Source organism: Sapajus apella, unplaced genomic scaffold (genome assembly GCF_009761245.1).
Source record: "Sapajus apella isolate SASKATOON/1434 unplaced genomic scaffold, GSC_monkey_1.0 scaffold46, whole genome shotgun sequence".
NCBI lineage: Eukaryota > Metazoa > Chordata > Mammalia > Primates > Cebidae > Sapajus > Sapajus apella.
Genome location: NW_022436986.1, coordinates 20,007,910 through 20,032,158, shown reverse-complemented (window position 1 = coordinate 20,032,158; position 24,249 = coordinate 20,007,910). Strand labels below are relative to the sequence as shown.

General features: G+C 46.0%; 1 protein-coding gene across 15 annotated transcripts in view; it reads right to left on the bottom strand.

Moving 5' to 3' along the window:
* ZNF618 (zinc finger protein 618) overlaps positions 1 to 24,249 on the bottom strand; it is a 179,348-nt gene that overhangs the window by 12,957 nt on the left and 142,142 nt on the right. For 4 of the 15 annotated variants that reach the window (XM_032240453.1, XM_032240458.1, XM_032240455.1 and 1 more), the window contains 4 exons: positions 14,202 to 14,441; positions 10,193 to 10,276; positions 7,721 to 7,765; positions 6,592 to 6,669 (listed from right to left, as the gene is read on the bottom strand). In XM_032240453.1, coding sequence (XP_032096344.1) covers positions 6,592 to 6,669; positions 7,721 to 7,765; positions 10,193 to 10,276; positions 14,202 to 14,441 — 447 coding nt within the window. The remainder of the gene's footprint in view (positions 1 to 6,591; positions 6,670 to 7,720; positions 7,766 to 10,192; positions 10,277 to 14,201; positions 14,442 to 24,249) is intronic. The other 11 variants (XM_032240457.1, XM_032240460.1, XM_032240461.1 and 8 more) reach the window with 7 other exon arrangements.

Genomic DNA, 24,249 nt, shown 5'->3' with positions numbered 1-24,249 from the left:
CAGTCCATGAACATGGAAGGTCCCAACTCATCTAGATTAAACACAATCCTTAACAAAATCCTGTTGTTGTTGTTTTGTTTTTTTGCAAAAACTGACAAGCTGATCATGAAATTCATATGGAAATGCAAGAGATACAGAATAGTCAAAACAATTCAGAAAAAGGACAACGTTGGAGGAATATACTTTCCAATTTCCAAACTACTACAAAGCTATAGTAATCAAGACAGTGTAATACTGACACAGGACGGACATACAGATCAATGGAATACAACTGGAAATACAGAAATAAACACCCACATTTATAGTCAACTGAGTTTTGACAAGGTTATCAGAACAATTCAATGGGGAAAATAGTCTTTTCAACAAATGGTGCTGGGACAACCAGATACCCACATGTAAAAGAATGAAGTGGGACTCCCACCTCACACACATATAAAAATAAACTCAATATGGAATAGACCTAAATGTAAGAGCTAAACTATAAAATTCTTAGAGTTTTATAAGGAACCACAGGAAACATATGAATTGATTACGTCTTTCTGACTTTGGTAGGCAGTGGTTTCTTGACACCACTGCCTGGATATGACACCAAAAGCACAGAGAAAATAGATAAATGGACTTCAAAATTAAAAACTTTTACACTTTGAAAGACATCAAGAAAGTAAAAGGCAACACAGAATGGGAAAGAGATTTGCAAATTATCTATCTATAGGGATCTTGTATCTAGAATATATAAAGAACTCTCACAACTCAATAAAGGATGTAAAAAATACAATTAAAAATGGGCAAAGGCTGTTCACTGATAATATGACCATATACTTGAAAATCCAAAAGACTCCTCCAAAAAGCTTCTAGAACTGATAAACGAATTCAGTAAAGTTGCAGGATACAACATCAACGTACACAAATCACAGCACTGCTATGCACCAACAATGACCAAGCTGAAAATCAAATCAAGAATTCAACCCCTTTTACAAAAGCTGCAAAAAAAAAACAAAAACAAAAACAAGAATACACTTAACCAAGGAGGTGAAAGACCTCTACAGGGAAAACTACAAAATACTGCTGAAAGAAATCACATGACACAAACAAATGGAAACACATCGCATGCTCATGGATGAGTAGAATCAATATTGTGAAAATGACCATAATGCCAAAAGCAATCTACAAATTTTCAATGCAATTCCCATCAAAACAACATCATTATTCTTTCACAGAACTAGAAAAAAAATCCTAAAATTTATATGGAACCAAAAAAGAGCTTGTATAGCCAAAGCAAGGCTTAGCAAAAAAGACCAAATCTGGAAGCATCAAATTACTGGACTTCAAAACTATACTACAAGGCTATAGTAACCAAAACAGCATAGTACTGCCATAAAAATAGGCACACAGACCAATAGAACAGAATAGAGAATCCAGAAATAAAGCTAAATACAGCCAACTGATCTTCAACAAAGCTAACAAAAACATAAACTGGGGAAAGAACACCCTATTCAACAAATGGTGCTGGGGTAATTGGCAGGCCACATGCAGAAGAATGAAACTGGATCTTCGTCTCTCACCTTATACAACAAATCAACTCAAGGTGGATCAAAGACTTAAATCTAAGACCTGAAACCATAAAAATTCTAGAAGATAACATGAGAAAAATGCTTCTAGACATTGGTTTAGGCAAAGACTTCATGACCAAGAACACAAAAGCAAATGCGACAAAAACAAAGATAAATAGACGGGTCTTATACACAAAATCTTCTGCCCAGTAAGAGAAATAACCAGCAGAGTAAACAGATAACCCAGAGTGGGATAAAATCTTCACAAACTATGAATCTGACAAAGGACTAATATCCAGAATCTACGAGGAACTCAAATCAGCAAGAAAAAAGCAAACAATCCCATCAAAAAGGATATGAACAGATAACTCTCAAAAGAAGATATACAAATGGCCAACAAACATATGAAAAAAATGCTCAACAACACTAATAATGAGGGAAATGCAAATCAAAGCCACAGTGCGACACCACCTTACTCCTGCAAGAATGGCTGTAATTAAAAAATCAAAAAATAATAGACGTTGGCAAGGATGTGGTGGAAAGGGAACACTTTTACATTGCTGGTGGGAATGTGAACTACCACAACTACTATGAAAACAGGGTGGAGATTCCTTAAAGACCTCGACGTAGATCTACCATTTGATCCAGCAATCCCATTACTGGGTATATCTCCTTTGGAGAAACGTCTATTCAGATCCTTTGCCAATGTGGTCAATGAGCACATGAACCGATGCTCAACATTATTAGCTGTCAGAAAAATATGTCAAAACCACAATGAAATGTCATTTCACATGCATTATGATGGCCATAATCAAGACGGAAGATGATAAAAAGTGAAGACAGGGATATGGAGAATTAGAACCCTCATACACTGCTGGTAGAAATGTAAAAATGGTGCAGCCACTTTAGGAAACTATCTGGCAATTCCTCACAGGATTAAACAGAATTACCTTACAGCCCAGCATCTCCACTTCCAGGTATACACCCAAAGGAATTAAAAGCATGTCTCTACACATGCACACGACTTGTACATGAATGTTCATAGCAGTGTTATTTGTAATAGTCCCAAACTGGAGATTGAATGACCATCAGTTGGTGAATGGATAAACAAAGTGTGGTATGTCTAGACCATGAAATACAGCTCAGTCAAATAAAGGAATTACTGATAACACAGAACATGGGCAAACTTCGAAAGTATGTTAAGTGAGAGAAGTTAGACACAAGAGGCTGAATACCATAGAACGCCATATATAATAAAATCCAATACAGGCAAAACTATAGTGACAGAAAGCAGATGGTAGTTGCCAGTGGCTACGGTAGGAGAAAGGGAATGACTGCAAAGAGGCATGAAGGAACTTTCTGGGTTGATGGTCATATTATTTTTATATTTTAGAGACAGGGTCTTGCTCCCTCACCCAGGCTGACACATAGTGGCACCATCATAGCTCACTGCAACCTCAACCCCTCGGGCTCAAGCCATCCTCCTACCTGAGCCTCCTAAACTGCTGGAACTACAGGTGTGTGCTACCATGCATGGTTCATTTTTAAATTTTCTGTAGAGACAGAGTGTTGCTATGGTGACCAGGACTGGTCTCAAACTCCTGGCCTCAAGCAATCCTCCTGCCTCAGCTTTCCAAAGTGTTGGGTTTACAGGTGTGAACCACTGTGCCCTAAATTTTTTCGATTTTTTTTCTTTTTTTAGAGACAGGGTCTTGCTATGTTGTCCAGACCGATCTCAAATTCCTGGACTCAAGCAATCTTCCCTCCTTAGCTTCCCAAAGAGCTGGGATTATAGGCGTGAGCCACAGTGCCCAGCCAGTGTTATATATTTTGATTGTGATGGTAGTTAAACAACAGCATACAATTGTCCAAACCAATCAAACTGTACTCTTCAAATTTCTAAATTTTATTTGCCTGGTAATTTTTTAAAAATTTACTTTTTTTTTTTTTTGAGATGGAATCTCGATCTGTCACCCAGGCTGGGCAAAAACTGGCTAGGCATGGTGGTGCACACCTTAATCCCAGCTATTAGGGAGGCCAAGGCACAAGAACTGCTTGAGCCCAGAGGTGGAGGTTGCAGGTATACAGCTGAGATCACGCCACTGCGCTACAGCCTGGGTGACAGAGCAAGACTCTGTCTCAAAAAAAGAAAGAAACCAAGTGTGGTCACCTCCAAAATCCTACACCCCTGAGCTGCCAGCTTGCTTGCTGCCTGTAAGATCTCCCAATCCCTCTTAGCTGTAGTCCTCCTGGCTGTAACTGAATGAGGAGGCTGAAAGAGATGGCCTCTGAGAGGGCTTCCATCTCTGCTAATCTTCTGTCAGGTCTACCCAAGGCTGCACAGGGTGGATGCTGACAGCATGGGCTCTGGAGTTCACTGCGAGAGCTGGAATCCTATCCATAGCCTGCCACTGTGACTGCACAGTCTTGGACAAGTTACTTAGCCAATTTGTGCCTCCGCTTTGTCAGCTATGAAGTGGAGCTGTTATGGGCACTTAATTCCAGGGGTTGTTCTGAGAATTAAATGAATGAATATATGTAAAAGTCTTAGAACATGGCCTGGAACCAAGTAAAAACTCAAATGCCACTGGATGCTTGCTTATAAGCTGTGCAACTCTGGGCCAGTGATTATGTTCTCTGAGCCTCGTGATTATGTTCTCTGAGCCTCAGTTTCATCGTCTGCATAATGGGGATGAAAATGTCAATTACCTAATCAGGAAGATCTGATGAAATAACTATGTAAAGCTCTCAGTACCACAACTGACACACAGAAAGCACTCACAAAACTAGCTATCTGTGGTCTTATTACTGCCAAAGCACGCTTCTCCAACGTCACGAAGGCACGCCAGGTTTTCCTACAGCACAGAAAGGAAGTTTATTAGTGGGAATTACCCTGTGCCATTCAGCAGCCCCATAATGAGATTGGTGTTATTTGAGGCTGATCCTCCTTATCGGCGGCGCTGTGAACTGCGCAGCTCATGACGCTTAATTTCTCTCTATGGAGCCAAGCCTTTAATCCTGATTCAGTGTGGCTGGGATTCAACCTGGCTTTGCGCTGGATTGCTGGCCAGGCATTCTCTGGCAGCGCTGAACTAGAACAAAGCAGCCCAGGGCTCCACTCTGAAAACAAGTCAAGATGCTTGGGAGGGGTGGGGCCACCTCAAGGCTCAGCCCTGATTTGCATTTTAAAGGCCTCCAGGGATGGGAGAGCACTGGCATCCAGGCTCTTCTCTAATCACAGCTCAGCTTCCAGAAACTGGCAGGGTGCGGGCAGAGTGCTGGGGATTCAGAGGAGTGCAGGCGGCCTTGCCGTGGGAGTCTCGGGACCAAGCAAGATGTTCAGGCAGTGGTTCCCAAGAGGCCCACCAACTGCTGTCACTAGCCTGGGGGTCTTGCTTCCCCATGGGGTCAAGTCCAAATGCCTTGAGGTGGCATTTGAGGCCTTCCCTGGTGAGGCACAGCTGATGACAGAGGAAAGCAGGAGGTGGGAAGCGTGGTGTGGGAAAGGTTGCTGGAGATGGGGATTTTCAGGCCCTCACTTTAGAGATAGAGGCAGAGCTTCCTGTGGAAGGTCACACAGCACCAATAGGCTCCCCGAAAAAGATCATCTGATTTAGTGCCTCGTGTACAGTAGATACCCAATTACTATATGTTCGATGAATGAATGAATGATAGAGATTACACTAATAGATCAGTACTTAGCCCAAAAGAGATTCTAGTCCTGTAATACTCTATGCTAGTCAGGTCAGACCTGGGAGATGATATGAAAGATTTTTACAGTAACAGTAACAGGTGAAATGATGGCAGCTACCAATTACTGTCCCCAATTATATGTCAGGCACTTCTCACCCATTCTTTCTAATGACTCTAGAGAATTCCTCTGGGGAAAGGGGTGGAGGGACAACTAGCTACCTCCCCAGACTCACGTTTCCCTTTACAACGGGTCCAGCTGTCCTGGGACAATGGCCCTGGGCATGCTTCCGCCCATGGATTCAGGCTGGTCATGTGACTAATTCTCCACACTGGAATTTGAGCATCTACAGGTGTCACTTGTGGTCTAAAATGGTAAAGAAGTGTGCCTGCCCCAGAGGCCCTCTCCCTATCCACAAAGAAAGAGGACTCTGAGGATCCAGAGGAGGATGGAGCTATAAGGAGAAAAAAAGAGCCTTGATCCCTGAGTCACCATGTGGAAGCCACCCAGCTAGGTCATGTGCATTAGGCTGTAATGTAGCGAGAAGTCAATGATTTGTATGTTTAACCACTGAGAATTTGGAATTACTTATTCCAGCAAATAAGTGTCTCCCTGAGACCCGTGTTATGCTGCGGTGAAATGTGATGAAAAGGCTGCCTAGAGAGATGACTGAGCCTGTAGCTCCAGGGCGGTAATTCTCAAAGGACAGTCCCTGAACCAGCAGCATCAGCACTGTCTTAAGACTTACCTGAAATGCAAATCCTAGTCCCCTCCTCTGCAGACCTACAGAATCAGAAATTCACAATGGAGCCTAGAAATCTGTGTCTAGCAAGCCCTCCTGGTGATTCTGACATGTGCTCAAGTGTGGGCGCAACAGCATTATGGGACATAGGGTGTTAGTGAATGAGACTGCTCGGAGGCGGGCCTCAGCCCAGCTTGCCTTGGGCTGCATGTCTGGCCATCCCCACCTTTTGCCTCTGCTCACCTTGATCTCAAACCATGTTCCATTTCCACCTGGACATTTTGCTTCCAGGCCAGTTCCTACTTGGCCTTTAGGCCCAGCTAAGAGGTCACCACCTCCAAGAAGTCTTTTCAACTCTGTCCCACCTCTCCCTGTTCCCACAGAGCCTGTGCTGCCCCCTCACCACCCCCGCCTGCAGAGCACAGACCAGCCCGTGTTAATAACTGACAGACTAGGGCCCCCTTCCATGTCCTGTGACCATTTTCCAGGAAACAGTGGCCATCCCTGGGGGCCTCAGGTCAGGCTCTGGCCATCTCTTCCATTTGCAGGAACTGAGGAAGGGGAGCGGGAGAGGAGCCGCATCCCTGGTGGGCTGCTGGGCCCCTTACCTGCGTGGGATTGCATGTGCTCCAACAGGTTGTTGTAGAACTGGAACTGGATCCCACAGGCGCCGCAGGTGTAGGGTTCTGGAGGGAGAAACAAGGCAGCGGCGTGAGGGGCGGAGCCAACGCAGACACCTTCTGCTGGGCTGCAGGCAGCTTTGCAAGTGGGAACCCAAACACACGCTGGGTCTCCGTGCCCAGGGCTCCAGGCCCAGCCTGCCTGCCTCCCCGTCACTGGACTCATGAGGGAGAGGCTGGGGAAGGAACGACGGAGAGGGAAGCCATGCAGAGAGAGACCATTAGCTCAACTGAGCAGCTATTTATTGAGTGCTTACTGCGTGCCAGCCACTGTTCTGTGCACTTGAGATGGGGGTAGGGGGACAACATCAACATCAACAGACCAGCGGCCCTCTCAGGGTGGAGACCTAGTCTCATGGTGTCACAGCCCAGCTCTCTCTGTGGAACCACATGAGGTCACTTTTTGCCAAGTGAACAAATGAATGAGTGTATGAATAAACAAAAACCAAGATAACAGACGTAAGGGAAGCAAGAAGGGAAGGGGTAAGGAGTGGAGAAAGCCACAGAGAAGCAGGAGGAAGTGGGGATCCGATGGGGAAAGGGAGAGAGAGGGAGGGAGGAGTGAGAGAGGGCACGCGTGGGAACGAGTGCAAGGAGCACAGGGGCCTGGATCACTCGGCTCTCTGCTCCCAGCACTCACGGCTCTCTGCTCCCAGCACTCACGGAGAAGAGGGAGAAGGGGAGAAAGAAGAGGACAAAGAAAGCGGGGTGGGAAGAACAGCAAGGAAAAGAAGAAAAAGGAAGGCTGTGATGGGGCTCGGAAGAGGTGTCCTGAGGCTGCCTGATGACCGCGAATGGGAAGGCCTGAGCTCCTGCCAGGGCTGGGCAGCAGAGCCAAAGCAGCTGCTGGTCAGGGCTCTGACCCACCCCATCCAAATTGCTCCACCCCCCCCCGGGCTGGACCTGGGCCTGCCTCTACCAGCTGCCAGGTCTGCCCGGGAGGGCGGCCCAAAGCCCATCTCACACAGCCTGGAGGCTCCGGGAGCATGTGGCTGGCTGAGTTCCTTCCCTGCCCTGCCTTGCCCTCTCCAGCCCCCCGGCCGGGACCATCACTTACTCTGTAGGAGAGGGAAAGGGTTGGAAATCAGGGGACTTGCAGTTTCTGCAAAAGAGAAACAGTTTAGCCATCTCTTCCAGTTCTGCTGTTCTGTGCTGATCATCGTAATTTTTATTCTTAATAACCAGTGAGCCAGATGGGCTTTCAGAGGAGCGGGGAGCATCTAAAAGGCAGGCTCACAATCTGGGGTGGGGTTGGGGGAGGCTTGACACAGAGGCCGTGGCTTTCAGAGGATCAAGGTTCACTGTGGGTTCCGGGGTCACCAGGCAGGGCAAGACAAGTCACTGCCATCCCTCCGGGATACCCTTCACTCTGAAAGAGCGAGGCCACGTGAGTACTGGTGAGAAGACATCCTCATACGGCAGCTCACTTTGGGACAGGGAGCTGGAAGCTACTTCTAGGTTCTGGCACCAGACTGGGGATGTTTGGTACCAAACACCAGAGCAGCCACTGCGAGCGGCTGTGCTTTGGAGGGCTCCTGCTGGCTGGCAGCTCTTCTCCACTTCCTGGCGCTGCCCGTGGTTGGCAAGCCTCAAACGCAGCAGGCACCACAGTGGAGCCAGATGGACTAGATGGGGAATCCTGGCTCCACCACTTATAATCTGGGGGACCTGGGGCAGCAATCCACCTCTCCTGAGCCTCAGTTTCCCACTCCAAAAAGTGGGGATAACAGTAACATTGACTCCCATGGGCTGTGGTAAGGAGGAAGACAGATAAGACATATAAAGCTCTGAACACATGCCAGGCACACAGTAAGCGCTCAATAAATGGCGGCTGCCCACAGCAGCAGCAGCAGGTCTCGCACTATTGTTCCCGACTGGTTAGCTCTGGGGGCAGGGGAAGCACAGCGGGTGCAGCATGGCTTGGCTGGGAGCACAGGGCACACTCGGAGACCTTGGTTCCAGCCCAGCACTGCTACTCATTCCTGTGTGGCCTTGGGCAAGTCACTCCCTCCCTCTCTTTTGGGTCTACCTCTTGGAGAGGTTGTGTGGATTACACTGTTCAAAACCTCATTCCCTTCCACAGAGCAGCCATCAAATCACTTGGTTTACTTAAAAAATAAAAATAACCAACTATCACCACCAAAAAACCCTGACAGTTGAGTACGTCATCTGTGCCAGGCACTCATTGAGTGTCCACAACCGCCATGGGGCTATGTGTGTTCGTCAACCACTTTACAGCAGAGGAGGGATCCAGAGACCAGCCGAAGTCACCAGCTAGTAAGTGGTGGAGCTGGGGTTCACACTGAGTACGAGCCCGAAGTGGGGCTCCCGTTACTAGGCAGATGCCTCCACACTCGAGTCTGGCCTCCTGGCTGTCTCACAGGGTCCCTATGGTTGTGTTGTGTTCGTCGCCTGTCCACACCCAGGCAGTGCCCGGCCCAGTGCCTGGCATAGGTTGACACCTCATAAGTGGTAAATTAAACTTTAACCATGCAAGAAAGTGAGTGGGTGTCTTCCCCTAATGTAACCACAATGTGAGAATTTCTCTCCCCTCCTGCCCTGGCTCTCAAGGTACAGATCAGCTTGCAGTGTCCTGTTTGGACAGAGGCTGCTGGTGGCCAGCCATGGCCACGCCAGGCTGACCCTGGGTCTGGTGGGAGAGGCCCCTTGGCTGCTGCTCTGGACGCTCTGAGTCTCTGCCACGGTCCTCCACGAGGCAGCCGTCAGGGGGCGCCAGATACCACTGGGAACCTCACTTTAAACCCACTTGAGCAGGTAGGGGCTGGAAGGGAATCTCAGTTCCAATGGCTCCAGGGCCAAAATAAGGCCAGAACTTGGGGACTCTCGCTCTCAGAGCTCTATTTTTTTTTCTTTTAGACAGAGTCTCGCTCTGTCACCCAGGCTGGAGTGCAGTGGTGCGATCTTGGCTCACTCCAACCTCCTGGTCCTGGGTTCAAGCGATTCTCCTGCCTCAGCCTCTTGAGTAGATGGGATTATAGCTACTGTATTTTTAGTAGAGACAGGGTTTCATCATGTTGGCCAGGTTGATCTCGAACTCCTGGCCTCAAGTGATCCACCCGCCTCGGCCCCCACAAAGTGCTGAGATTACAGGCATGAGACGTGGCACCCAGCCTTTTAGAGCTCTCCCTACTGTACTTCCTTGCTTCTCCTGTAAAGAAACTGGCTGCGATGTCTATCCTAAAAACATAGCAGTGGCTCTCTCCGGCCCAACCATCCGGGGTTGGCTGAGTTAATGCCGCAGGCTATGGAGAGGGGTGCTGCCCTCTCCATGGGGGAGACAGAGGAGGCACTGCCCATTGATGCCCAAGGTGCAGAGGAATGTCCCTGGAAGAAAAGGCCCCTCCTGTCTCTGCGGTCCCCCTCTGATTCCCTGCTCCCAGCTTCCCCCCAACAAGATCCATCATGCACCACAAAGACCCCAGTCCAAAGGGTGCTGCTGCAGCTGCCAGGGGGGAGTGGGTGAAGCTGGCAGCTGCCACACAGGATGGCTGTCAAGGGGCACACTCACCGCTGGAGTTCTGCGAACTGCTGTTCGTCTCTTCAAAGTGGTTTTGTGCTTTGCCTTCTACTCTCCGACTGAAAGCGCTTTCTGCTGGGTGGGGGACAGGAGAGAGAAAGGGAACAAAGGTGATTGGTCAGCACTAGGTCTCAATGGAGGGGCAGGCTGGATGAAGGCCAAGGACTCTGCTGGGGCAACCAGCTCTAGTGAGGGCTCCGAGAGCCCAAGCCAGACCTCCCCGGGCCCCTCTGAGTAGGCTAACACCTTGCCAGGGCCCCAAGAGACCCTCCTGGCAGTGCCCAGGAGGCCCAGGCACGGGGCGGGGGTGACATGCCTAAAAACACATGGATGAAATCCAGCCAGGGAGCAGATGGTAAATGGGCCTGAGTCTGCCATCTTTGGCTCCTGGAGAGCCACACCTGTGACACCAAGTCATTGGATCTACCGCCCACTACTTCCTCTGTCACATTCTGCTGCCACAGGCCCCACCAAAGCGCAGGGATCACGACAGCCTATTTTCTGATTCCACTTCCATCAGCTGGATAGTCCCTGGTGACAGGGAGGACATCCCGGAATAGCGGGAACGACAGGGAGAGCTGGGGCAACCCTAACCCCCGGAGGCCAAAACCAGGCAAGGTCTGCTCAGTGTTCACCCAGCGGAAGGGATGGGTTCCTCCTGAGTGACACCTGGGGTGTCTCTGTTTACAGGCTGCCATCTTCCTGAGTGGCCTGCGCTCTCCCAGGTGATCCCTGGAAACCCTACAATGCAGAGATAGGGTCCAACCAGGTGGAAAACTGTGAATGTAGTCCCCACCCCCACCTGCAGAAGGTACTGAAACAGATGATCTGAGCTGGAAGACAGCCCAGCTTTTCCCAGGTGCTCTGGGCATGAGGGCGATGCCAGATGATCCAGGAGATCAAGACCTCAGGGAGCAAGTCAATTTGGGATGTGCAGCTGACCCCGTCCATTTCTTAAGGAGAAACAACTTGCCCAAAGACATCAAAGGCTCTGAGAAGTCTGACCGGAAAGAGGCCCATTTAGCTTGACTTAACCTCGCCTTCTCCAAACATAAGAGGGGTTCCCACAGAACCCCCTTTTAAAAATATTAGCTTCCAAAATCTCTCACAAAATTGACGATCTTGAGGACGCACTTCGGGAAACGCCACTCTCACCTGGTCCACCCTGCTCCGGAGGGGCAGGTGCTTAGTTTGTGGGCGCCAGGGGTGTGGATGTCCATGGGGAAGATGGGAAAGGACGCCAGAGGTAGCACCTGCAGGCCCTGCCCAATCCCTACCTCCCCCGAAACGACCCTCGTCATCCCACCGTAACAGCGCCTCCTGACAGGATCCTTCCTGCAGAGGCTGCTAACATTACAAAGACCACCCTCCCTTCAAAAGATGTCTGTGAAATGCCTGGGCTGAGAGTCTCGGCAAGCATCTGCAAACTGGCACAGAAGGCCTCTCTGTTCTCTGTCTAGGGAAAGGGAAGAGGCTCTCATTCGCTGAGCACCTCCTGTGTAGCAGGCACTGGTCCAGACGCTTTACATCCATGCTCCCTCTAATTCTCCCAAGAGTTCTGGGAGGGCTGCACTGTCATTCCCATTTCACAGGTGAAAAAACAGAGGAAAGAGAGGGATTGTCAAGTTCTGGGGCTGGATGTGCTCCTAACCCTCCAAGATGGCAGAAGAAGACTTCCCTGTGGGGGCAGATGCTTCCTTTTTACAAAGGTCTGAGCTAGCGAAGTGACTGCCTTCTCCATCTTCATCCTTGTGTACGTCGGGTGACCGGTACTTCAGAGGGCTTCTGACCGGCATGCTGGTAGAACTTAGCACAACTGAGGCTGCAAACTCTTACACTGCTCAGCTGACAGTGCACATCTTCAGCAGCTTTCCTTGCTGCTGCAGGTAGCTCTGGCTGAAATGTGCACCACCAGAGGTGAAATCCCATACAGGGACACGTCCATCCACACATGAAGGGTCACTTATTCCAGGACGAGGAAGTGACTGACAGTGTCTTCCTCAAACACACACTATCTTACCTCCCATGCAGGCTCCCGCTCCCAACTGGATGCCCTCCCGCCCGCCCAGCTGGTGAATCCAGAAGTGACACCCCGCCACCCACAAGTCTTCTAAGGCCCATGAAGCCAGCCTGAGGCCTGTCCCCTAGCTGGCTGAATGCCTACTCAGAGACACAGGCTGGAGACCGGCCACGTACCACACCCTGCGGGCTGCCCTCGGCAGAAACTGCAGGCATAAAAACTCCCAGCCAAGTGCAAGAGTGAAAGCAAGATTTGAAAGACATGATTCCATTATTTAGTGGAGCCGACATCTATCACCAGTGAGACCGTGATGACCAATTTGCTTCTAGCTAATTTATGCTACTGTTGAAAAACACAACAGTTATTGGCTTTTCTCAACATGGTACCTGAAAAACCATTACCTTCAAGATTGATTAACTACTCTCCTTTTGGGAGATCTAAGCACAACAAACATGTCTTCAAAGAACCAGACCCTCGCCCAAAATTAGTCTCCTGAACTAAGGAGTAAAGGTAAGCATGGCTTAATCGCTCGGCTGGGTCGCCAGTCACGCAAAGAACCAAGTGGTTCCTTTTACCAGAGTTCTCACCTTAATCATCTATTTATTTAAGAAATGGCTTTGGTCTCCTGAGGACAACTGAAGAGCCCACGGTCCCAAAGCACCATATCCTCACTCTGCTCTACAAGTCACATGTCCAGGCAGGCGGCCCAGCGCTGGCTCTACCCCAGTGTGAATCTAAGAATTCCTGATGAGCACACAGTGTGTCTGGCCGGTTTTCCTGGAGGAAATAACTGCTGGGCACTTTTTACTGTCTGTTTACCCCTCTGGAGCCAGAGTCCTTAGCAGCGTGAACATAGGACATGGTGGCATCCACTGGTTTCCTGCTGGGCCTGTATCTCATGGAAGAGTTTCACAGGTAGTGGTACAGACGGGGAGGGCAAGAGACCAGAGATCTTGGTCAACCATCCGGGTTATCCTGCTGTGTTGAGAGCAGATCCTTGTTGAAATGAGTTTTTAATTTTTATTTTTTAATTAAGTTTTCTGAAAGGTGGGAGATGCAAACTCATGCCAACTGGGTCCAGGCAGACAGTACAAACAGATGAACTGGGTTGGATGTATGACAAACAACAGTGTGATCACAATGAGAAATGACACCTGCCACACGGCCGTTGTGTTGGGGAGGCAGTAGGGAATGGTGGGGATTGTGGAAAAGTGGCTCTACCCAAGGAGGCAGGCAATTGTTGCCCTGTCGGGAAGTGGGTCCAGGACTGCCAGATCTGACTTTTCAATGTCAGGTAGAAATCAAAAGTTTTACATAAAATCTGACATACAAATGGTGGCACTTAACTAAAAAAAAATTTTTTTTGAGATGGGATCTCACTCTGTAGCCCAAACTGGAATGCAGTGGCACGATCTTGGCTCACTGCAGTCTCTGCCTCCAGGGCTCAAGCGATTCTCGTGCCTCAGCCTCCCAAGTAGCTGGGACTACAGGTTGGTGCCACCACACCTGGCTTTTTTTTTGTATTTTAGTAGAGACAGGGTTTCACCATGTTACCCAGGGTGGTCTCGAACTCCTGATCTCAGGTGAGCTGCCCACCTCAGCCTCCCAAAATACTGGGATTACAGGCGTGAGCCACGGCACCCGGTCAACTAAAAAAATTTTTAAACCCTGAGAATGTCAAACAAAACAGGCCCTTAAGGCCATGATTTGGGAAAAAATATTCTTCTAAAAAAAAAAGTTTGCAAACCCCTTGTACAACCCTCTGATTTAGGGTGAGAAGACTTGGCTCAGAAAGGTTAGGTGGCTTGCCATGGTCACAGAGCCAGCCAGAGGCACAGCTGGGACCCAGATTTGTCCCAGATCACTACAAGACTGCCACTCTTGCTCTTCCAAGGGAACAACCACCCCAGGCACAGCTGTGGCAGGTGGTGAGAAGGGCGGGGGTGGAGAACATGTGGGGGTCACATAGGCCGTTGGTACCTGCGGTCGCCTTGCTCGCTGGAGATCCCGAATTTGGAGTGCGGAACGTCTGGGTTTGGGTGGCTGGAGGCGTGCGGTGTAAGAGGGTCGCACATCGGACCACGGAGGCCGGCGCTTTTTTCCCCGACTGGTTCGTCTGGGTCTTCGCTGCCACGAAGCGTGGAGATGGGGAGACCTCTGGATGTGAACACTCAGAGCCCGTGTCTGGATCATCCGGCGGCTCCCACCCGGGGGCAGTACCTGAGAGGGTCACGCTCTCAGTCCCCGAGGGCCCTCCCAGCCGGTGGACTGAGTGGCCTCTCGGGCCACTGGCCCCACATTCCAGAGTTGGGACTGTCTCTGCCCAACCTCTTCTTGTGCCACAGAGAACACGGATTCTCACTTAACTCAGAGCCAGAGAAAGTCCAGCAGTCTGGAACCTTCTGTCAGCTCATGCTTTGTCATCTGGAGGCCACCAAGCAGCCCACTGTGTAGGTCACCCATAACCCTTGACCGGCCCGGTCTCTGACTCTTAGGGCATCTGAATTAGTTAGCCCAGGCCCAAGTGCATCTTCTAGAATGTTGGTTTCTAAGCTCCTTTTCCTAAAGGAAGGCTGGCTTGGAAGTCACAATAAGAAGCAGACAGGCAGGGATGTGCCGGGGCTGATGGGGGCTGGGAGGAGGCAGAGGGGCCTCATGATGCCCCCAAGGCTTTAGGGCAAGGGGCTCTGTGGTGCCTTGCGGGCACTGACTGGGAACTGTTGCTCTCAGGGGACACTGTTTGACCCAATGCCTGACGCTTTCATTGAAATAAGTGTAGCAGTTCCTGGATGCTGTCTGGGGAATCCTGCGTCACCATTACCCAGGCCCCCTGTCTCCCTCACCTGCAAATTCCGTAGAAGCTGGAGTCACTGAGAACCAGGGGCTGACTCTCAAGCAGTTTCCACCTCTGATGGTCTTGGGAGAGCATGAGTTGGCCTCCTTCACCCTGCCCTGAACCCTTACCAGTGGTGGCCCACCCCTGATCCTGGCCACACTCCAACCATAAAAACAAAAGAGGAGGAGGCAGTGGTCTTCTCATTTAGAGATCATGCAATATCCACAACTCTCCCTGAGGGCAGGAAGCGGGCTAGGCAGCAAGAGGAAGGGGGCCCTTTGGTACTGACCAGAGGCTCACAGAACCCCCAAGAATGAGTAACACCAAAGGGTACTGTCTTGTACTGGCCACCTAGAGAAGGACCCGGCTGCTGCTCCCTGGGCCCCTGCAGGTAGAGATGGGCCCTACCACCTCCCTGCTCCTATGTCCGTCCTGGGCACTGTTTGCAGAGTCCAAATGAAAGGGCCCCCTGGCCCGCCACCCCTGCTCATTCCTGGCACAGATGGCAAGGCTCGGGCCCAAAGAAGCAGGATGCAGGGCCTCGTCCAAGGTCACAGAGGAACTGAGTGGCAGAAAGGAGGGGCCACTCTACGGTCCTTCATTTACCACGCTGGTGCATGTGGTGAGCTCTGGGGACCCGGGCTGCCCGTTCTCCCCTGTGGAGGGTCACCCACTCCTTGCCCACAGTGGTGGCCAGATGCCGGGCACAGGGGAGTTCTTTAGTCATGCACCACTTAAACAAGCCCGCATCTGCCCACCCCAGCCCCAGAAAGAAATCTCAAGGCCTCAGTCTGCGGAGAACATTCATGTCCCTTGTACCTGAGGGCTGCCACTCTAGGATTCTCCCTTTCTGAATCAGGAACTCAGAGGTCTGGGTGGCAAAGGACACTGGTATGCCTTCACTCCCACTCTCTGTCCCTCTTTCTGAGCCAAGGGCCTCAGAGGCCCCCGAGTCCCACCAGGGGATTGCTTGTCTCATAGTTTCCAATTTTTTTTTTTTTGTCACAGAATGAACCTACACGTTCAATGTTCCAACAGGCACCTGGAGTCCATTTCTAATATCTCTGCTGGCTTCTTGTGCAAGGTGTAGTTTGGGGACCAAAGCTGGTGATTCACTGTAATGGAGCCAGCCATGAGTCTGGAGTGAGGCAAATCTACCTCTGAAGCCCGGCTCTGTAACCCCCGGCCTCAGCAATCCTGGAGTCTGTACCTCCCCCTCTCGGCCTTTTTTCCCCACCTCACCTCCACCAGCACTAGGATGACCCTCTCTGCATGTCTGGCCTCACGGGGACTTTGTGGAAATCCAAGAAAGTCTCAGAAGCATCTTGAATGATAAACTGCTCTTCAAATGTAAGCAGCTATTACGGTTATTTTTCAGAGATAAAAAAATCTCAAGGCCCAAAGGCTTATTCTGGCCACAGACATAATAAGTTTGTTCATGGCCACACACAAGTTAGTGCCGAGATGAGACGGGGCTCAAGTCTGCTGGCTGTGCAAGGATACCTTTGGCACAAAGCTGTGTGCCCCTCTGCCCTCCATGGCAGTGACCCACACAGGAACAGAGTTTCTCAGCAGCAGCCTGATCAAGCTGCTTTCCCTCTGAGGCCTTGGGCTCCATCCCTGCAGAATGACACGAGGAGCTCTTCTGGATCAGCCCTCTACAGAGTCTACAATTCATGCCATAAAGATCGTGGCATTCTGAGGGAGAGATCCCTCTCTTTCCCTGGAGTAGGGAGCTCAGGAACGTGCATAAAGCATATGGTATAATAGGCCTGAGGGTATCACCTGTGTGCTCCGACCACCCTGCCTGGGACCCGCTCCCCTCTCCAGCTTCCTCACAGGCCTCTGAGCTCCTCACCTTCTCATAGCCTACAATATCCTTTCTCTTTCAAGCTCAGGGACTTTGTGCATGCCATTCCCTCTGCCCTCAAACTTTTGACTGTGGGTCCTACATACTATACTTAAAGATCTCTTCCTTAGGGAGTCTGCCTCCCACAAACCTCCCTACCTGGGACCATTTATTGTCATTCCCCTCTCATCTTCCCTTCCAAGGACTGATCACCATCAATAATGCCAGACGGTATAACCTTTGATCAACGGCTCTCTCCTCATTAGCATGTATACTCCCAGATGGCAGGAACTCTGCCAGCCTAGCCCGCCATGCAGAGTGTCTGGTGCATTCCCTGAAACACAGTGCTCAAGAGACACTATGGAATCCGTGTATCAATGCATGAGCGGCCAGAAAAGTTACAGTCAGAACTGCTGAAGAAGAGCACATTGAAGATGGGATCCCAATGAAGGCACATAACAATGCCATGAAGCTATCTGACATGTTATCCTGCCAGCGGTCCCAAGGGCGTAAGACAGATGGGGCTACTAAGGCTCAGAGAGGTATGGCTATCACTTCTGGGTCACAGAATGGGTTGGGCTGGGTCAGGATCAATGTCCCAGGCTCCTGACTCATTCCACTCAACCGTGTGCTCCCTCTGTTGACCTTACAGGGAAAAACGTCATGCTGGAATTGCTACCTGAGCTCTTCCTGCGAAAGAATGAAAGAGTCTCAGGCACACATGTGATATCTACACACAAGAGATATATAAAATATAACAGAGCACTGTGGTCTCCTTCCCGGAAAGCTGAAAATTTTAACTGGAGCAAAAAAATGTAGAGAATGCAAGGATTCAAGAAAAGTCATCACACGACCAAAGAAGTGGAGAGAACTGGGGGTTTCCCTGAAACTTTGTACTGGAGGCAAATAGAATCACGTGCTCAAAGGCTGGGGGTAGGGATGAATGAGAGATGGATGCAAGAGGAGTCAGGCTGGGAACCTCTCCTTGCGGATCTTCATCTTAGAAAGAGAATTGGAGAACTCACATTTCTGGCCATGATGGAGTAACTGGTACAGGACCAGCCTCCTGGCATATTCAACTAGAAAGCTGGACAAAGGTGCGGCAGAACTGTGATTCAGAAGAGAAGACATGATGTGAGCCCCCTGGTCACGCTAGCTCTCTGCCTGGGGAGCCCCTCTGGACCAGGGCTGAGAGAGGTGGGGCCCAAACATCTCAGTGAACGAAGGAGACGGTGATCTGAGTTCAGGGCTTTTGAGGTGGCGAGAATTTGCAGGGCAAAATCACAAAGAAGAGTGTATTGTGCAACAAAAAAGAACTCCAGAAACGTGCAGATGGGCCCCCTTGAAATCTGGCTGAATACCAAACTATATTTGTGCAGAGTGAGGCTCCGGAAAGCCTAGCGAAAAATAGCTAATGGGCGGTGGGGGCTGTAGGGCTGTGAAGTGAGTGAGGATTCAAAAGTCACACAAGAGTAGGAGATATTTGGAGTTCCCCCCTGCCAGAGAGGAGAGACCTTGCTCAATGCTTTCAGGCATTCAGCTAAGACCCAGAAAGGTCATGCCTTAGAAGAGCTGCTCTAATCCCAGAATAAGAACTCTTCTAAACCTGCCTTAACACAGCTTAAAAACCAGCTTTTGAAGTATTGAGTTGATCTGTAAGTAATTAACTACCTGCCAGAACAAAACTCTTTTCAAAGGAAGACAAAATCAAGTCAACAACACAGCATTCCCAGGGTGCAGCATGGAAGAAACAATTATTTTCCAGGCAACACAGGAAAATGTGACCAATAATCAAGAGAAAAACCAGTTAACAGAAACATACAGAAATCACAGGGAAGATGAAAAATAATGAAGAGAAAAATAAAAATTATGAAAGGAACCCAATGAAACTTAGATGAAAAATATGATAACTGAAGTAAAAAGTTTACTTGAGGGATTTTTCTAATTAAGCAGATTAGACACCGCAGAAGAGAAGATCAGTGAACTTGAAGAGGGGGCAACAGAATCTGTCCAAACAGAAGCACAGAGTGAAAACAAGGCTGAAAAAATGAACAGAGCTTCTGTTGATCTGTAAACATGATCAATTACCTAACATCTATGTAATGAAAAGTCTCAACAGGAGAGAAAAGAAAGATTAGGAAAGAAAAATACTCGAAGAAACATTGACTGAAAAATTTCCAAATTTGATGAAAAATGTACACTCACAATCCAAGAAGCTCAATGAATCTCAAACAGGATAAACACAAATAATGAAATTGCTAAAAACTAGTAATCCAAGAAATATTTAAAAGCATCCAGAGAAGATATATTAAATACAGAAGAATAACAATCAGAATGATCTCTAACTTTCCATCAGAAACAACTTAAGCTAGAAGACATTTTTTAAACAAAAAATAATAATTTCTCAGCCTAGAATTCCAAATCCAGAAAAAATATCCTTCAAACAAAGATGTGAAACAAAAACATCTTCAGTTGAGAGACTCTTTCACCAATAGACCTACAATATAAGAAATGATAGAGGAAGTTCTTCAAGAATTAAAAAAAAAAAAAAACAATAGATGGAATTCAGATGTACACAAGGGAAAGAAAAGCAAATAAAACGGTAAATATGTAAGTAAATATAAAAGGCATTTTCTAATTTCTTATTTAACAAATAACTGACTAAGGCTAAAAGAATAATTGTCGGGTTTATAACATATGTAGGCATAAATGTATGATAAAAACAGCACAAAGGACAGGAGGGCAGTACATGGGCAGTATACTGTTGTCAGGCTTTTATATGTACTGTTATGATACAAATTCATGGTAGACTATAATATATTAAACATGTATATCATAAATCACAAAGAAACCACTAAAGAAAAAGAGTTATGGCTAGAAAGCTAAGAGGCATTTAAAAAATTCTTGATTAATATTAAAGACATGAACATAAGAAAAAAATGAACAAGAACAAATGGGGCAAACAGAAAAAATACAAGATAGTAAACTTAAATCTAACCATGTCAATAAAGTATGTTAAATGTAAATGAATTAAACATTTCAATTAAAAGGCGAGGATTACCGACCGAATAAAGGCCTAAGAACCAACTATATACACATACTTCAAATACAAAGATAAAGGCAGATTAAAAGAAAATGATGAAAAGAGATATACTACGCAAACACTAATCCTAAGAAAGCTGTCATGGCTATAACAGGCAAAGGAGGCTGCAGGACAACAGGCATTACCAGAGATACAGGATGGCACCGCACGACTTATAAAGGGTCAATTCATCAAGTCATATTGATGCTAGCTGTGTGTACCTAATAACAAAGGGTCAAATTACATGAATCAAAGACTGACAAACCTAAAAGGGGAAACAGACAAATCCACAATTAGAGGTGAAGGTTTTGATGCTTCTCAGTAGTTGATAGGACAAACCAATTTAAAAAAAATGGGAATGAGTATAGAGATTTGAACACATTATTAACTAACTTAACCTAATCCACACTACAAGATGCACTTTTTTTTTTTTTTTTTTTTTTGGTCAAGTGGACATGAAACATGTAGGAGAAGAGACCATAAGGTAGGTCATAAAACTTATCTCACTACATTTTGAAGATTGGAAAATACAGAATATGTTCTCTGAGTGCAATGGAATTAAGTTAGAAATCAATAACAACCAAAAATCTGGATAATTCCCAAATATTTGGAAATGGAATACATTTCTAAATAATCCTTCCTAGAAAGAAAATTTCAAGCTTGAAATTTTAACTGTTAAAATTAACTGTTGAATTCTATAGGATACTTATGTAAAGTAATACCAATTCTATATAAACTCTTCAAAAAATGGAAGAGGAGGGAATACTCTTCCCAATTCTATGAGGCCAGCATTACTCTGATACTCAATGTGACAGGAACATTACAAGAAAAGAAAATTCTACTGCTGGTTGGAATGTAAAATGGCACAACCACTTTGGAAACCAATTTGGCTGTTGTGAAAAGTTAAACAACTATCTACCATATGATCCAGCCATTCCATTCCTAGGTATTTACCCAAGAGAAATAAAAGCATTTGTCCTTACAAAGGCTTGTACACAAATGTTTATAACTGCTTTGTTTGTATTAGCTTCAGAACTCTAACCAGAAATACTCCAAATATCCACCCATAAGTGAACAGATAAAGGAAGTGTAGCATGTATATCTGGAAATGGACTACTACTCACCATCAATTAAAAGAAAATGAACTACTGATACATGCAAGCATAGATGGATCTCAAAATAATTATGCAGAGTGAAAGAGGCCAGGCCTTTCCCCTCAAAGAAGTACATACTGTAAGATTTTATATATGTCAAATTCTAGGAAATGCAAACTAATTTACAGTAATAGGAAGCAGATTAGTGTTTGCCTCGGGATGGGAAAACGGTAAGCAAATTACAAAAGGGCAAGAGAAAACTGTTGAGGGTGATGGGTATGTCCATTAGATTGTGGTGACCATTTCATGGGTGCATGCATAGGTCAAAACTTACCAAACTGTACACTTTAAATAACAGGCACTTTATTGTATGACAATATACTTTAATTAATATTTTTTTACAAAACATCACCAGAAATCTTCATTTTCTTAATTATGACCATCATTAACACACCACTGACTAAATATGGGGCACTCTGCTAATCCTAAGACTGTCTTTCCCTGCCCTTGAGGAGACAGTTTTGGGAGGGAATGATATTAAAAGTAAGTAAAATCCTGAGGAATTTTAGATGGAATTGAGAGGAAAAAATGTTCTTAGAAACAATTACTGCATGAATTACGTTGGATCTTTAAGTAATTTAGATGCCTATGTAAGAACTTGATAGTGGGGTTATTCCACAATGTTTACATATGAAATAGTCAAGTTATACACCTGAAATATAACCTATTAAAAAAATCAGAAGCTTCAAAGAAGGAAGTCATTTTTTTCTGGCAAAGAATAATCATCCCCAGGTTGTAACTTTCTTCAGTTCATTTTAGTTTGACTTTCTGATATTCTTAATGTGTTTATAAAGTATAGGAATGGTGAATTCTTTTTTTTTTTTTTTAAATCCATGTAATTCACCAGTATTAACAAAAGAGAAGAATCCATAGAATCACCTCAAAAGATGGAGGGGAAAAACCATATAACATCAATTTATAAGAAAAATTTTTAGTAAACTATACATAAGAGGTAACTTCTACAACCGATAAAGGGCATCTACAAAAAACTACGTTAGCTAACACAATGCTTAACAATGAAAAACTGATCTCTGTGACTGGGAACATGGCAGAGATATTCACTAATTTCTCTCCTATTCAACATTGTACTGGAGGGACCTAATCAGAATAGTGAGGAAGAAAAAAAAAGTTGAATACAGATTGGAAGGAAATAAAGCTGTCTTTATTTGTGGATGACATCAATATGTACAAGAAAATCCTAAGAAATCTACAAAAAAATCTATTAGAACTAATAAGTAAATTTAGTAAATTTACAATATACAAATTCAATACACAAAGATTGATTTTTTTATATGTAATAGTAACAGACAACTGGAAAATTAAATTAAAAAGTCACAGTAGTGTCAAAAACCATAAAATATTTGGAGATATTGAATGAAATATGTGCAAGACTTCTCTGAAAAGTACAAACTACTGCTGAGAGAAACTAAACAAGCCCTAAATATACTTGGGGAAATATACCATGTTCATGAATTGAAAGACAATATTACTGTAATGATTCTCACCAAATCAATCTCTAGATTCAATATAATACCAAACAAACTCCAAGTTGCACTTTTTGGTAGAAATTAGAGAAGACTCTAACATTAATATGGAAAAATAAAGTTCCTAGAATAGCCAAATATTCTTAAAAAATAACAATATTGAAAAACTAAGAGTAGCTAATTTGAGACTTACTAGAAAGCTTTCAGTAAGCAAGACCATGTGGAATAGGCATAAAGATAAACAAACAGACCAACGGGAGAGAAAAATATTCATACTTACACATTCAAATAACTTTCCACAAAAGTACCAATGCAATGCAATAGGAAAAGACAACCTTTTCAACACATGGTGTTGGAATAACCAGGTATCTGTATGGAATAAAATGAATCTCAACTCATGCCTCACATCATTTGCAAAAGTTAACTTGAAATACATTACAGATGTAAAGGAAAAAAGCTAAAATTATAAAGCTTCTAAAAGATAATAAAGGAGGATATCTTTACCACCTTGAGGTAGGCAAAGACATCCTTGAGATAGAACCCAGGAAGCACTAACTATAGAAAAAAAATGATACACTGGACTTCATCAAAATGAAAGATATCTGTTCATCAAATGATACATATGAAAATCAACTGGCATGCCAGAGACTAGGAAAAACTACCCACAACACATATATATGACAAAGAACCCAGACCAATTGGAATATATAAAGAACTCCTCCAACTTAATTATAAAAAGACAAACAGCCCAGCCAAAGCACTGGGCGGAAGACTTAAACAGATAATTTCCAAAGTAAAATATGTAAGTAGCCAATAAGTAAATACAAAGATGTTCAACATCATCAGTCATCAGGAAAATACAAATTAACACCACAGTGAGAATCCACTATCCCCTCACTAGAATAGCTAGAATGAAACAGACCAACACCATCAAATGTTGGCAAGAACACGGAGCAAGTGGAACTCCCAGACACAGCTGGTAGGAGTGTAAGATGCTATGGTCATGTGGAAAATGGCGTATCACTTATTAAAAAGTTAAACATACTATTCCCTATGACCCAGTAATTCTATTCCTTGGTATTTATCCAAGAGAAAGGAACACATATGCCCACAAAATCCTCATATAATTTCATAGCAGCTTTATTTATAATAGCCCAAAGCTGGAAACAACCCAAATTAACAGGTAAATGGCTAAACAAGTGCTATTTTCATACAATAGAACACTGCTCAGAAGTAAAAAATGAAAAACTGATACATATGATAACGTTATGAATCTTAAAAGCATTCTGCTGAGCAAAAGAAAACAGACATAAAAGAATACAGATTCTGTAACACTAATTCTAAGAATTTCTTCCACAGTCAGCCTATGTCCTTACAGACACTCACCAGACCCAGGGTCTCAAGTCCCAGCCCTGGACACCACCCGATGAAGCCCTCAAGTCCAGCCCCTGCCTCCACAAAGAGTCCACTGGTACAGAAATCTCTAGAACCAGACAGATGCCACTTGCAGGAGCTATCTCTTGGTAAGCCTTGGATAAAACAATTCTCTGTTGAATCTAGGCTAAATCTCTCATGCTGTATTTTAAACACAGATGATCCCTGAGTCCCCAGACTTCAGTGGGT